We start from the raw sequence: 15,797 nt of genomic DNA on the forward strand, positions 1-15,797 counted from the left end.
CATTTTCTCCAATATGACCAATTTTATTATTGCATCAAAGCCTAGCTTTTATTAAAATTGTAACACTCATGACATTACTGATGAGAAGAAATTAAAAAATGAAAGGATAATTCATTCTGATAGATTGTGCCTCAAAACTGTAAGCTAATGAACTCCGCCTGGTTGTTTGATGTATTGCATCCTTGACTGCATGTTGATCGACCCGCTTCCTACCTTTCCTACCTCAGGGCCAGCCTGGGCCTCTTGGCCCCCAGGGGTCCCAGGGGCCACCAGGGAGACCAGGGGAACTCGGTATCCAAGGGCCCAAGGGAGAGAAGGGCGACCGGGGCCGTGGAGGCATCACTGGTCTTAAAGGAGCTGTGGTGAGACATGGTCCTGTGTTGTGTTCGTTTGTTAACAGCAACTACACCAACACTTCCTTTGGCTTAATGTATGATTCTCCTCGCTCCGCAGGGAATGACCGGCGTTCCTGGGTTTTCTGGAGCAGATGGAATTCCTGTAAGTCCATCCAGCAACTTGGCTGAATGCAACAGAAACTCAACTACTGTATGTATGCTGAGTATTGATTCTGTTGCTGGTCTGTTCTGACTGTTTTGATCTGTCCCCGCTGCAGGGCCACCCAGGCCAGGCTGGGCCCAGGGGGAGGCCAGGAGCAGACGGCTGCAACGGGACACAGGGAGACCCGGGGACAGCAGGACAACCCGGCTATGAAGGCTCGCATGGTTTCCCTGTATGTGTCGCTCCAACACTGTCTTGATAGTGATTGTAAAATACAGGGAGTGTTATCAACCCCAAAGCCCTGTAAGTGACCTTTAAACATATTAATCTCTTTCTCTTTCTTTTCTCTCTCTTTTTATTCTTTCTCTGTCTGTGTCTCTCTTTCCCTCTCTCCCCTCTCTCTCTCTCAGGGTGAACCAGGTAGGAAGGGAGCGAAGGGAGACTCTCTGGAGATGAGTGTGTTCATGGAGCGTTTCCGGGTGAGGAGCGAGGGGAAAGGGTTCACATCATACATTACTAGAGTTCTGAAGGACTTCTAGCTTTATTCAAAGGATGATATTGATATTGCTGTAATGAAGGCATAACCACCACATGCTCCGGTATACAATTCTTGGCTCCTTGTCATTTCTCCACAGGGGGATCCAGGTGCTCCAGGGTTCTCTGGAATATACGTAAGGCTCATTATTCAAAGTCTTTGTTACTTAAAGGTGTTGATCCCACAGACATGATCAGATAATATTAATATTATATATTATTAATATATTATTATTGTCATATCAACATTTCACCATCCCATACTTTCCCATCTCCCCCCACTGTGCATCTCTCCCATCTACTGTCTTTCATTCTGTATTTTTTCAGGGGCCACAAGGAAACTCAGGATGGGTCGGTAACAGAGGCGTTCCAGGACCAAAAGTAAGTGTGTGTGCGTGTGTGTAGGTTTGTGCATTTGTTTGAGTATAACTTTTCTGAATACCTGCTCCTCTAATCTATTCTTATCTATTCAATTTGGATGCTCTTTGTGTCTTCTTCTAGGGTCCCCAGGGGCCTCCAGGTCCCCCTGGACCAAAGGTAATATTACAACAACAAAATGTGCCTGTGCTTTTATAATCAGTGCATGTGATTGTGTAGATACCATATAAAAGGCTACTAGAATCTTATATCAAGCATGTAACTTGAGGAGAAGATGAACTTGAATGTATGGATGCAATATAAACTGTTATGTTTTCTGAACAGGGCACCATGACCAAAGTGCTGAAGGGCGTCAAAGGAGAACAAGTGAGTGACCATGTTGTATCTATTAGTCGGGTCCATTCACTGCTGTGAGGCGGATGCTCTGACAACAAAATTGTTTGCTGTTCCATGGATACTGTAAATTCAGTTAGATCAAAAAGCATCGCTTGTACATTTCATCTTCCCTGTATTAGTCTGTGAACTACTACTATACTTTCTCATCTGCTTCGTTCTGACCTGGCTGAGTTTCATTGCACTTCTATCTGTCGCCACAGGGTGATGCTGGAGAGCCAGGGCCTCAAGGGAACTCGACCCATCCCCACACACTGCCCCCCTACGGGCCCCAGGTCAGTACAGCAGCAAACTCCTCTTACTTTATTAACCTGTGATTATAATGTTATGTTGACATTCAAAAGTTGTTTCTGAAATACATTAAGTAATTTGAATATTTCATTTTACCACAAAATGATCCTTTTTTCATTATTTTAGGGAAGGAAAGGAGAGAAGGGGCTGAAGGGAGAAACAGGAGATCTGGTATGTGATCAATTATGGGCAATTATGCACACTTCCACACATGCACACACATACAAACACACTCTCGTACACTCACTATTTCTTGGTCTCGCCCTCTCTCTCTCTCTCTCTCTCTCTCACACACACACACATGCAGACAAACACGCACACAAACATCACATGCACACCGCGTGTCATTTCCTTTTTTCCTTATTTCCTTTTCTTATTTCCTTTTCTCTCTGTCTCTTTCAGGCTGACAACAAAGGAGAAGTTGGTGTGATGGGATTCCCAGGAACACGGGTTAGCACGAGCACATTTCTGCACATCTCAGCCACACAGCGTCCTCTAACCATGTGATGAGTTCACTTCATATGATGTTTGCATGTTGTTCTAGGGTGCACCTGGTCGAGATGGGCAGCCTGGACTCAGGGTATGTTAGTGTGGAAACTGAGATTTATTATAATTTATTATCCCATTAAAATAGATGATCATTTTGTAGTGCCGTTGTCTCATCATCTATACCTGTCTCTCTGTCTGTCCTCTCAGGGAGACGCTGGGGAACCAGGACAAAGTGGCAGAGATGGTTCTAAGGTGATAATGCAGCTAATCATGGTTACTGATTATGGATCACGCATCAATACTATTTATTCTAATTGACTGACAACGATATTGTTTGCACTGAGACTCACAGGCTCCAATTGTACTTTTTCAATGCAAATTTTCTGATGTGATCATGCCAGGACACATTAAAGCTGCACTAAGCAAGATTTTTATGTGAAATACAAACATCTCATCAGCCTAAATCACTAAGTGGGTCTGCAACAGAGAATGTTGCATCCCCCCCTAATGAGACGCTGTAGATTCACACTATTTTCCCAATGAAAATCTGGTATAAGGTAGGTATACTGCCCACAGAGTATCTAATAAACGCAAAAATGCCAAAAGAAATTATGTTAAAAAAAGACAAGTGAAACCACAGACACTTAATACTCAAGGACTGACATGAGGTTTGTGTTTCAGGGAGCCAGAGGCGACCCTGGAGAGTTGATTTCATGGCCTTGGGCTCGAAATGGTACAGTGATTAATATTCGGGAAACGGTCAACTACTCTGTCAATCATCTGTTTCAGAGCTACAATAAGCTGAATTAAAACAGTTACAGGCAACTTCAGTGACTTCCTATCTGTTGTGTAGGCTAGCAGCTGTTATCTGGAACTGCTGGAAGTTGCTTGTTGTTGCACAGATGCTAATAATTGTTCCTTCTAATTATGCTTTGACTTTTACAGTTGGTCTTCCCGGTCCCCCTGGTGAGCAGGGTCCACAAGGAGAGAGGGGCCCGCTGGGAGACAAAGGCTTCCTCGGTCCCCCAGGACGCCCTGCTGGTGAATCTCAGCAGCTAGGTCTGTAAATGAAAGCTATATAATGACATGCGATAACACATTCTCACACACTGAAATAATCATTATCAAGATAGCTGTTGATGCAGAATCAACCTGAGTGTGAATCAACCTAGAATCAACCTAAATGTGCAGAAGGGCCTTCTGCAACAACAAAGTTCTTCATGATAATCTAGAACTTTGGTTAATTGACCAACAACCAATACTGTACTCATTCTAAGTTGCTGTGGATAAGAGCTTCATTGAAATATCTAAAATGTCAATGCAAAATGTAAATATCCTTTTTTGTCCTTCAGCATGGGACTTCGCAGGGCCATTTGGTATAAAGGGGGAGGCAGGAGAGAAAGGCCCAACAGGAGAGCCAGGAATCCCTGCCACCACCGCCGGACCCCCGGGCTTCAAAGGCCTGTCAGGAGTCAGGGGTCCTCCAGGTCCCAAAGGATCATGTGAGTGACTGACCGACACACTGACTGACTGACCGCATGCTTGTGTGTGTGTGTGTGTGTGTGTGTGTGTGTCTTTGTTCCTAAAATAACTCTACTATATGATTCTGTGCGTCTACAGGGGCAGAGTTCTTCAAGGGGGCTCCAGGCGAGAGAGGAAGACCAGGCAATGCAGGCTTTAAAGGAGAGAAAGGTACTGTAGGCACACTGTGGATACTAAAAGAGGATTGTTGGGGCAGCAGGATGGCCTTATGGCCTTAGAGAGACTGTCACAAAACCAAGAAAGTCACAGGTTCAATCCCCACAACAAGACACTGAACCCCCTGCTCAGTCATTGAAAGTTGCCCTGGATAAGAGCAGCTAAATGCCTAAAATGCCCAAGGACATGTGGCTGACCATTGTGTGTGTGTGTGTGTGTGTGTGTGTGTGTGTGTGTGTGTGTTTAGGTGATCACGGGCAATGTGAGTGCAGCGTCATAAACCCTCAAACAGGCCCACCTGGCCCCGCTGGTGGCCGTGGCGATGACGGGATGAGTGGAGAGTTCGGTCAGCAGGGCGACTCAGGAGAGGCAGGACTCCAGGGTGCCAACGGATTGCCTGTAAGAAAAATAATACATATATGTGAAGTCACCTGGACACCTGACAACATCCACCATCATTGAGCATAGTTTCTGTTTTTTCCTTCATTCTTTTCTTTTGTTTTGCTGTCTTGGCCTCTCTCTGTTCCCTTATGTATTCCTCTGTTGTGTTGTAGGGGTTTCCTGGTCCCAGCGGTTTGCAAGGCCCAAGAGGCAGAAAAGGCGACGCCAGTGTGGCCAAAGAGAAAGGTGCGGTGCCACCTGTTGTTTCACTTCATTTCACACAAATACCAGGAGTGTAGGTGGGTGTGGGTGAACAGTACTTTGAATGTAATGTGTATGTATGTGTCGCTTCCGTGTGGATGTGTTTGTGTGCATGCATATGTGTGTGTGTGTGTGTGTGTGTGTGTGTGTGTGACTGCGTGTACACATGTGATCTCCACAGGATATGCTGGGGACGCAGGGGATCCGGGTCGAGCTGGTGAGCCAGGAGTGCAGGGTGTTCCGGGCCCAAGCGGGCTCTCTGGCTTCCCCGGCAGCCGTGGTCTACAAGTGAGTACAGCACTCATTGCCATAATGATATTTCCATACTGTATTTTGTATTCATTTTTCTTTGTCTCAGTGTTTCAATTAGTTCTACTGCTGTTAGTTTGCACACCAGTTTGCATACATGCTATAAATTCATGTTCATATTTCTTCATTCATATAATTTCTGGTGTTGTAATGTTGGTTGTCTGATAGTTAATACCCCTATTCTATTCTTAATTTTGCTTCTTTATCTTTGCCTTGACCTTTCCTATTATCTGCTGCTGCTGCTGCAATGAACCAGCTTCCCCATGGGGATCATTAAGGTTTCATCTAATCCAATGATAAAATATGACTCTCACCACTCAATAAATGACAAGTGTCTGGTATTAGCAGTACTACAGTGAGTGTGCTGGTTCATGTGGACAGGGTGACGGCCCGGTGGGAGAGCCTGGAGTGAAGGGTTTCCCAGGCCGGCCCGGTCTGCCCGGTGCAGCGGGCCAGAGGGGAGAACCAGGACAGGCTCTCGGAGCGCCCAAAGGCCAACCTGGTCTACCTGGTGACGAAGGCCTGGCGGGCTACGATGGAGTTATAGGACCCGCCGGCAGCCCAGGTGAGAGGCAGCCGACTGTCTCGTCCCTCACCTTTATTGTTTATCTTGATACGGCGTCACACACGTTTTCTCCCTTTATCCTTTATGACTTTCCTCTTTGTTTTCTCTCCATTACCTCGCCTTTTTGTCATTTAATGCAGAGCAGCTAGATTGAACATTAATGGCTTGTGATTTAAGGGAGGAAGCATGACAAATAAATCTTTGCCGATGGTTTTATCCTTTTTCTTTCTTCCCCCCTCCTGTTCGCGCTAACTTTCTCTGAGACGAGCCCTGATGCAGTAGCTGCATCCCTCAAACCAGCTGTGGTAGAGCTTGTTTGAGATTATGCTTCTGCTTTTAAATAACTCTTGTTCCGAATGCCTCTCTCTTTCATTCTCTCTCTCTCTCTCTTTCTCTCCTACTCTCTCTCTCTCATTTGCAACTGAAAGGAGGCTGTAGTCCTAGTCCAAGAGGAGATGGAGGCCAGTTGGATGTAACAGGTAGCTGGTATAACAACATTTTCACCTTACAGCTCCCTTCATAACAACTCTTTTGTGCTTTGCTTCTGTATTTTTTGACCTGTGTGCATAATAATTCTTTTTTGTTTTGTTTTTTTTGTTTTGTTTTGTTTTCCCTCCACCGTTTTAGTTTTCAATTAGTCAGCTAATGTAATGATAATGCTATGTTCTGAACCACAATCCACGCTGGGCAACAAGCGAATAAAAGTCACCACCTAAATAGTTTCACAGCAGTCGTTTGTACATAACATCATGATTTTGTCCTAAAGAGTGTATTTTGTAATTTTTTTCTCAGGTTCTTGTGAAACTGTACCAGGACCTCCAGGGTTGCCTGGAATTCCAGGACCCATTGGATTAGCGGGTTTACCAGGTAACATAACAAGAAACAAGTGCTGAATGTTGCCTCATTGGGAACGCTTCCAATCATATTTGATGCCCTGTTTATATTTTGTGATACAACAGGCCCCCCAGGTCTAAAAGGACCAGAAGGTCTGTGTGGAGCAGAGGGAGAGAAAGGAGAAAAAGGAGATCAAGGCATAGGTGGCTTTCCTGGACAGCCAGGTAAGGTGTGAAGGGAAAACACAGATGATATTTACATGACTATCGACAACACTCACTGGATAATTAGACCTAGACATAGAATAGAATGTAATTGATCTTTAAATCATTGCTGTAAAGTAATACCGCTTTCTTTCATCCAGCTCAGTTTAATTTCTTACCTGCTATCGATCCTCTGCAGGTTTTTCCGGCATTCGTGGAGACTTGGGTCGGCCTGGCAGCAAGGGTGGGGTAGGAAACCCCGGTTCGCCTGGTGTGCCTGGCCGGGACGGGGCCCAAGGTGAGAGGGGTCCTCATGGAGAGATCTTAGGAGCATCAACCGGACCCCCCGGCGACCCAGGACTGCCCGGGTTTCAGGGAGTTAAAGGCCTGTCTGGAGAGCAAGGAGAGCCAGGCTATCCAGGTTAGTCATGTTTTCACATAGTTATCTTCAAATACAACAATTTGTTATACTAATCTCTTACCATTCAATCATTTTCAACATTAGGGGACAGAATTTGATCCTTTTCAGTACTCTCATGTTCTTCATCCTCCTCCTCCAGGAACGGGCGGCATGCCTGGTATGATTGGTTTCAAGGGTGAGACAGGACCTCCAGGCCTGCAGGGGGAGGAAGGGAAACCTGGGCCAGCTGGCAAGTATGGCTATCCTGGTGTGCCTGGCAGGGCAGGCTCACCTGGGCTTCCTGGGGCCACTGGACAGCCAGGTTAGACATACACACACACACACACACACACACACACTCTTCAAATATGTTCTTCACACAACAAAGGCCCACCTGCTGTGGGGAAGATGCATGTATACCTGTGTCTAACACAGCTGGGTCTTGTGTTCCGTCATCCTCCAGGCATCAGTGGAGGGAGGGGAAGTGATGGCGACCCGGGTCCTGCAGGTGAAGTGGGACTGAAAGGGACCCCAGGGACTTTTGGTAGTTATGGTTCCATAGGAGAGCAAGGTGCACCAGGTGACCCAGGACTGCCTGGGCCAGGTGGACACCCAGGAATTCCAGGATTCAAGGGTTGGTTCCATACGTATTCCCTTATCAAAAGTATATACAGTATAATGAACCATCATGTGACATATATGTAATTGTTTCTTTGGGTTGTTTTTGTTACTGTACAGCTTTAATTAGAACTCTGTTTACGTCAGAATGTTCTTTTCTGTGACCTCTGATGTCTGTTTCTGCCCCAGGAGGCAAAGGTTCCCGTGGCATGTCAGGCTTCGAGGGGCCCAGGGGTGAAGCAGGGCACGCGGGCTTTGGCGGGCTGAAAGGAGAAACTGGGGTGTCGGGTCAAGATGGCGTGAAAGGAGGCATGGGCCAGAGCGGAGAGAAGGGTGAGAGCTTTCTTTCATAAAAACCTTTGGTATAATTTCTCTGGTGTTTTATGCTGAGAGTACAGCATATTGACTCTGCCCCTGTGCCCCACCATCATCTCCCAGGTGATCGTGGTCTGAGGGGGGCACCAGGGGACAAGCCTCACATCCCGCGCCAGATCATTGCTGACATGAAGGGAGTCAAGGGAGACTATGGAACCCCAGGGGAACAAGGCTTCACCGGGCCCAGAGGTGTGCAGCAGTAGCCCAGTATCAATCACACTTTCTTACTTACCTTCTCCTCCGTCTTGACACACCTCGCTTGCTCACATCCCTCTCTTTTCCACATCAGGTTCTAAGGGTTACCCCGGTGTGCCGGGACAGGGGGGGACTCACGGTCTTCCTGGAGACCCCAACAATGAGAAAGGTCTCCAAGGAAACCCAGGTGCAGAAGGACTCCCGGGGCCAAAAGGAATGCCAGGCATAACCGGGATTCGTGGAATTAGTGGCTTTCCAGGGATGGATGGCAACCAGGTGAGTGGGAAAAAAAAGCTAAAAGAAAAGAGAATAGTGTGTTTCTTCATGGTGGGGTTTTTACAAAAGCGTCATGTCTGCACCTTGCTGGGTGTGTGTTCTTCCTCTTGAAGTTTAAACAGGCTGAGCAGAGCCATAATGGGGATTTCATATGACTCAGTGGTCTATTCAAATTAGTATGCCTAAAGTCTACTATATGTCTCTTCAAAGCAATTATAGCTGTTTGTTTTCACCTATCACTGCAATTTAGATTAATGCTGCCATCACTGTCATCATTATTACTATTATAACTTTTATTATAAGGTCTAACAATGTTTTTTTTTGTCTGCTACTTTTCAGGGACAAAAAGGAAGCCCTGGTGCCTATGGCGCTACAGGAGACCTAGGACGGAAGGGATTCAAAGGTAACCCTAACCCACACAGATAGAAATTTGGTTAGATACACAGTAGGAAGTGATTATGTTGTGAGTATTTCAACTGTTTGGTAATTTTAGCATACTTTCACAGGTGAGAGAGGTCCTACCATAGACCTTCCTGGAACTACAGGACTGAGAGGGGAGCTTGGTTTCCCAGGGTTGCAAGGTAAGTCATAGAGTTTTCAGTTTCTTCTCATCCGATGTTGATCAATACCATCAGTAGAGTGATGGCAGAACAGTTAGAGGCTCGGACCTGACTGATATGAAACGGCTGACACCCTCCTTACAGGCAACAAAGGATTGATCGGACACACTGGGGACAGGGGCGGCTCTGGTTTCGATGGTATCGGGGGGATGAAGGGCGGGTCAGGTGATCCTGGCATAGGTGGAGTCCCAGGTATGAGACCCCCATTCACTTCCTTATCACACACATTCCAATTAAAGTATGTTACATTATTTTACAGGTTTTACATCGTAAGAGCATTACACTGCGATGGCTTTGACCCTCACTTGTATAGACTTGTGCTCAACACAGTCATTTCTTCTCAGGCTCAGATGGGCAGAGGGGATCTCCTGGTAACCAAGGTCAGAAGGGCTTTCCTGGGGTTCCTGGAAAATCAGGGACCCCTGGCTCACCTGGCTTCCCAGGAGACAAAGGTAACAGCCCACCTATCTGTCTTTGTTTCATAATCCATCCACACACAAACACAACTAGAGAGAAGCTATATATTTGTTGTCCGCCATATTCATTCCATCTTATCTGTGCTAATGTGTGCAGGTTTCCCTGGCCTGACGGGCCTGTATGGATTAAATGGACTGAAGGGACAAAAGGGAATCCCCGGAGTCCCAGGTATTCCACAGAATTACAAGTGTTCATGGAAACTATTTCTCTGTGTACATATCACCATTAGAATGCACTGTAAATGTTGTAAAACTGTAACACTCAGAACCAGTGGTGTAGTGGTGAACCAAAAGATGGGAATGCTCTGTGAACTCCAGCTCCAACTCCAGACTGAAAAATGAGTCAAATTACCATAATATACAGTATACTATGAATTCATATGAGGAAGATTTATATCACAGTGAGCAAACTCTTTCATGAAACAAGAGTCTTTGTTGAAACCATGTGTCTGTGTTTCTGTTATGTAAGACCCTAGGAGTCAGACATGTTTTCTGATGGTGCCTGTTATCTCCTGTCAGGTGTGGATACCTTTGGACCAGCAGGGGAGCCGGGAGCTAAAGGACAGAAGGGAGAGGGTGGCAACCCCAACAACGAGGCTGGTATTCCAGGCACAGTGGGTTTGAAAGGCTTTCAGGGACCTCCAGGTTAGTCACTGTTCTGTTGCACTAATAGGGATTCCTAATAGGACTCCAGCAATACTAAAGGCAGATTACTGGGTTCTCAATAAAAGAATAAATGACGCATAGCAACACCTAGGGTCTGTTGTAAATCATTTTTCCATTAAACCAGCATAAAGGTTGAAACCAGCCCATGTTTGATTTGTTTAGGTGACCACGGCCACCCAGGACTGCCAGGGTTCAGAGGACCCCAAGGACCAGAGGGGACCCCAGACAGACCTGGATTCACTGGGGACCCCGGCTTTCAAGGAGCTAAAGGATTCCCAGGTGAGAAGATAGTTGGTTACACCTCGAGAAAAGCAAACTATTGTTAATGGAAAGAAAAGCAATGCCATATCTCCATCTTCCTTGCATTATTAGAACTTTCTGTATAACAGTTCTTAATCAATCGTGTATTATATTTAATTTCTATCTAATTAGACCATAATTAAAGAAATTAGTGAGCTGTAATTTAATTAAGACTGATTAGGTGTTGATGAGTTCTTGTTTCGATGGTATTTATTACCTGTAATGATTTGTTTCCCAGGTTTCCCTGGAGCCAGAGGACTTCCCGGTGTGGAATCTCTCCCTGGAGAAAAGGGTATTCTTGGAGACTATGGATTCCCTGGATTCCCTGGTAGCAAAGGATTCAAAGGAGATCAAGGTCCATTTGGATACAGGGGACCCAGCGGTGTGTCTGGCAAAAAAGGTATGGATAAAAGGTCTAATCATTTTCCAAGGATAAGCCATTTAACAGTCGCTTCTATCCAAAGTTACCTACTGTATCATGAGTGTCAACATTTTTGCATTAGCAGCTCCTAAGGAGAATCAAACTTCTAACCTTATTTGAGTCAGGAATACATGATGGTCAACCAACTGAACTGCACATGACATGATGTTTTGTAACAGTGTAAAGTACTAATAAATGTTTTGCTGCATCAGTCAATCCATTACCCATGGTTTGGCATTCAACTACATTATTATCTTGGCCCCTAAAATCTTGTGAACACACCCGTGACTTTCATGCTGTAAGCCCAGACAGATGGATGATATCAACATCAGCAACTATGTGTGCACATAGGGTTGAATTGCTTTTGTCTTACAGGAGTGAAAGGAGAGCAAGGAATGATGGGATATCCTGGTAGGTCTGGTGTGCATGGAGACAGAGGACCAGTCGGTCCAAAAGGAAACACTGGACTCACAGGTAAATTATGCACTTTAAGATGATCTTATACCAGCATTGTAACATAAGACTGCTCACTGGTCCTCTGCTGCTTTCCATTTTAGATTTTCTTTTTATGTCCTGTTCATCACATGATCCATCTCTGCTGCAGGTTTTCCTGGGGCTCCAGGCAGCAAGGGTCGTCCGCCGCTCCCGCCCAGACTTCCAGGGGAGAGGGGCCCTCCGGGACCGCAGGGTATCCGAGGACCAGAGGGGATCCGAGGGGAACCAGGGCCACACGGACTCCCTGGGGATCCAGGTTCGTTGTTCTAATCAAACACTCATTCTTAAACATCTCTCAATGAATTGTCCTATACAGTAACGTAATGAAACCCCCTTACTGTACAGGCTTCATGGGACCCAGGGGGCATAAGGGCATGCCCGGGATTGGTGGTACACCAGGTACCCCTGGATTCCGTGGAAACGTTGGAAAAATGGGCCACCCCGGTCTGCAAGGCATGGAAGGTGCGTCTGACACTATGGGGCAATTTAGGATTAGGGTAACTAAGCCTGGATTAAAGGATTTAGGAGGAGGTGGAGGCTTGGCAGGGAGCCAGACACCAAGGGGGGTTTGATCATAATTTTAGTGAGAGTTGCTTTAGTGAATAAACTACTAAGGATTGAGAACTGAAAGTTATCCAGAGAGAGCTGGAGTCTAGAAACTCCATCAGGCTCTTTTCGCATTATTATGTAATTAGCTTAGTGGAGGGTTGCCAGGGCTTGAGGGCAGTTATGAAAGAATTCGGCTACATATATGTAAGCATCCTATTTTCAGGTTTGTATTTACATAAGTAAACCTTAGGCATTATGATACAAATACAGCATATACTGTATATATATACTGCATATGAGGATTTATTTGTTTATTTTGTGAAAGACAATTCTGAACTCAAATCATCCCCTCCATAGGTTACCGTGGTAACCCTGGTATCTCTGGGCTACCTGGTATGCCTGGCCGCAGTGTCAGTGTGGGTTACCTGCTGGTGAAACACAGCCAGTCAGAGCAGAAGCCCATGTGCCCTGTGGGCATGTCCAAACTGTGGGATGGGTACAGTCTGCTGTACTTTGAGGGCCAGGAAAAGGCCCACAACCAGGATCTCGGTAAGTCAGAGTGGACAGTCAGTTCCAAAAACTATGTTGAAACGATGATTGTTCTAGGTTAGTGTGCTTAGTAACTACCTTCTCAAAATTCTGTAGGGTACAAAAAATATTTTCTATTCTATTTATTATCTATTTAGTTTGTTTCTACTTTATAATTGTTGTTTTCAGTCTATTGTCTAGACACAGTTATGCTTGTCTTTTCAATGCGACTTTTATTATCTGATCATGCCAGAACACATTAACTGGGCAAGTGTGTGAAAGTTCTCAAATCTGATTTTTCTCACATTGTGATCTAATGAGCCAGACCACATCCCTAGGTCAGGCTCATTGGATCATAGTGCTGGCAAAATCTGATCTGGGAGCATTGAGACCTGCCAATCTATCCATCCTGGCATGATAGGATGATAGAAGTCGCATTGAAAAGACAAGTGTAACAGCCAAAGGCTGATTTGTTGTCTGCTTCTAATTGGGTTCAAATAATATAATACAATAATAACTACAGCTTATGTAGAGCTGCATTGGCATTTAGGGCTGAAAGAATAGGAAAGCGAGGAGAGGAGAAGAAGGTAATGCTAACCAAGATCACTTGAAACACTAACAGAGGAGGGCAGACTAGCAGCTACTGAAACTAGCAGTTATAATTTCCCATTCCTGTCAAAGTCATCGCATTGTCTACTGTGGCACAGCAAGCAATATCCTCCTCTGTGATAACATCAATACATCATTACCTCATTCCATCCTCTCAGTCTAATTGTGCATGCTAATTCTACCTCACTTTTAACTTTGGTTTTTAAGAAATGAATCAATGATGAATGTAATCTGATTTTGTCTGTAAATGAATCAACTATGCATAACAGGCAGTACAGAGCTAAAGAGATCATTTGATTTGAAGGTTTCATGCCATAAATTTGACCATCTTTAACTAAATGCATGCGATTCTAACAATAGAGCAAATAATCAGCTTGTTTAAGTCCCACTTGTGCCTTATTGTACAATACATGTGTGTATTGCAAAGTATAATTTGATCGGCTGACTGGCCTTTTTCAGGATTGGCTGGTTCCTGCCTCCCACGCTTCAACACCATGCCCTTCCTGTACTGCAACCCTGGAGATATATGCTACTATGCCAGCAGAAACGATAAGTCTTACTGGCTGTCAACAACTGCACCTCTTCCAATGATGCCTGTAGAAGAGGGAGAGATCAAACCGTACATCAGCCGCTGCTCAGTGTGCGAGGCTCCGTCTGTTGCCATAGCGGTCCACAGCCAGGACATCACCATCCCGCAGTGTCCTGCGGGCTGGCGCAGCCTGTGGATTGGCTACTCCTTCCTCATGGTGAGTTTGGTCTTCCTGTTGGACCGAGGAAGTCATTATGACCTGAGGTGTCTCCTCAAACAAAGGTGTAGCACTTTTAAACATCAATAAATCATGGTCAAATTAATTGTAATATAATTACCTTGAACAAATGGGACCATCGGTAGCCTCTATCTCACATCAGTACCATTGTTAGTGCTAGTAGTTCTCAAAATTAAGGCATTTCCCATATACGCCATTGCAAAAAGAATATTGCTACTTGTTGCTCACACCTACCTCATTTCTTTCTTCCTCACCCTCCTGTCTCTTCCCCACAGCACACGGCAGCAGGAGATGAAGGGGGAGGTCAGTCCCTGTCATCGCCTGGCTCCTGCCTGGAAGACTTCCGTACAACCCCATTTATTGAGTGTAACGGGGCCAAAGGCACTTGCCACTACTTTGCTAACAAGCACAGCTTCTGGCTAACCTCCATAGATCAGTCGTTCCAGAGCGAGCCAGCGTCAGAGACCCTCAAAGCAGGCCAGCTCCTGTCACGCATCAGCCGCTGCCAGGTCTGCATGAAGAACCTGTGAACACTTCCCAGCTCACCTTTGACTCTGTGTTTTCAGTTGCAGGGAGAAGTTGTTCCATTGACACTGATCTAGTGTCGTCCTTCTCTGTCCGTGTATTAAACCTGTGAAACAGAGGAGAATCTGAAATGCTGACTTTAGATCAGTGTAAATGGGAAACTTTTTTTCCCCGGACTTAGAGACGGAAGGACTGTGTGATGCCTCGAGCTGTGAGTGAAAAGCCCCACTGTTGATAAGAGGTAGAATAGAAGCCCCATCAGGACGTCAACAACATTATGGAAAAGTGTATTTTTATATGTTTAATGTGGAATGGTGCTTACTCTTTAACTTATTACCTCAGCTACTATGATACATTGTGTCAACAGACCAGAGACCGTACACATACACCATACAGCTGAACCAAAGATGCCCATGTGTATGCACTGCTTCAGTTAGTACTTTTCTAAATATGCTTTCGTTCTTGTTCAGGGTTTGCAGCCCAGCAATGCCACTAACACTGCTTCTCAACCAACCGTACATTATGTCTGGTTTGAGGCCTTAAACACTTTGACACTCTTGACAGTATTATTCTACTTTCCTTCCAATGTTCTTACAACACCTAACATTTTTTTTATAGAATGACAGTCTCATTTCCAAGTTGTTAATATGTTTAACACATTTATCGCCTATCTCTGAATTGTGTATATCTTGTAGCTCTTTACTCTTCCATATACCATTTGATCACACACAATGCACTGACTCTTTTCCCTGTATTTATATCAGCTGAATGAACTTGATTATTTTTCCCCTGAGAGCTTTAAATATACATGTATTTTTTGTTAAATTCTACCCATGTCACACTGTCAGTTTACCTTTACAAATTTCTACTAATAATTTAACCGCCCTAAGTTGCCAACAGTACAGAATGTAAACAGCTCGGCTCAAAGGTCTGATCCAAAGATTTGATTGTGCCAAATCTTTGCTTTGGACAGCGATCCTGGTTTGGAGCTTTTCTTTCACATAATTCAGGAGGTAGACAAATCTGCAACTCCGTCTAAACACATTCTTTTAGAGATTCAATTGTCTAATTAGGTAAAGTAAATTCAGACCATTTGTTTCAATGTAATCATATTAATTTCCACAAAGCGACAATATCATTGCA

General features: G+C 45.0%; 1 protein-coding gene across 2 annotated transcripts; it reads left to right on the plus strand.

The window, feature by feature from the left end:
* Positions 1-239: 239 nt before the first annotated feature.
* Positions 240-15,794, plus strand: col4a2 (collagen, type IV, alpha 2). Of its 2 annotated transcripts, XM_071902183.2 has the most exons (44): positions 240-362; positions 454-498; positions 614-730; positions 909-977; positions 1,134-1,169; positions 1,360-1,413; positions 1,534-1,569; positions 1,735-1,776; positions 2,007-2,078; positions 2,221-2,265; positions 2,497-2,544; positions 2,639-2,674; positions 2,791-2,835; positions 3,265-3,316; positions 3,529-3,642; positions 3,936-4,085; positions 4,204-4,275; positions 4,529-4,680; positions 4,836-4,908; positions 5,105-5,211; positions 5,614-5,797; positions 6,226-6,276; positions 6,590-6,664; positions 6,757-6,855; positions 7,034-7,255; positions 7,395-7,556; positions 7,698-7,868; positions 8,042-8,185; positions 8,291-8,416; positions 8,517-8,698; positions 9,038-9,101; positions 9,205-9,279; positions 9,403-9,510; positions 9,663-9,770; positions 9,892-9,963; positions 10,314-10,439; positions 10,623-10,739; positions 10,999-11,160; positions 11,557-11,655; positions 11,786-11,932; positions 12,022-12,138; positions 12,583-12,774; positions 13,822-14,108; positions 14,405-15,794. In XM_071902183.2, exons 2-44 carry the CDS (start codon positions 457-459, stop codon positions 14,657-14,659), a joined length of 4,707 nt encoding a protein of 1,568 aa, XP_071758284.1. In that variant the 5' UTR covers positions 240-362; positions 454-456; the 3' UTR covers positions 14,660-15,794. The 2 variants fall into 2 exon arrangements, with proteins under 2 accessions (XP_071758284.1, XP_071758285.1); XM_071902184.2 differs by lacking the exon at positions 6,226-6,276.
* Positions 15,795-15,797: the final 3 nt, after the last annotated feature.

Source organism: Centroberyx gerrardi, chromosome 10, assembly GCF_048128805.1.
Source record: "Centroberyx gerrardi isolate f3 chromosome 10, fCenGer3.hap1.cur.20231027, whole genome shotgun sequence".
Lineage (NCBI taxonomy): Eukaryota > Metazoa > Chordata > Actinopteri > Beryciformes > Berycidae > Centroberyx > Centroberyx gerrardi.

Excerpts from the sequence above, each read along its gene's own strand:
- col4a2 (XM_071902183.2), top strand. The coding sequence starts at position 457 with ATGACCGGCGTTCCTGGGTTTTCTGGAGCAGATGGAATTCCT. Across the intron at positions 6,665-6,756 it reads TGGATTAGCGGGTTTACCAG|GCCCCCCAGGTCTAAAAGGA; the intron begins GTAACATAACAA and ends GTGATACAACAG. Across the intron at positions 10,740-10,998 it reads AGGAGCTAAAGGATTCCCAG|GTTTCCCTGGAGCCAGAGGA; the intron begins GTGAGAAGATAG and ends TTTGTTTCCCAG.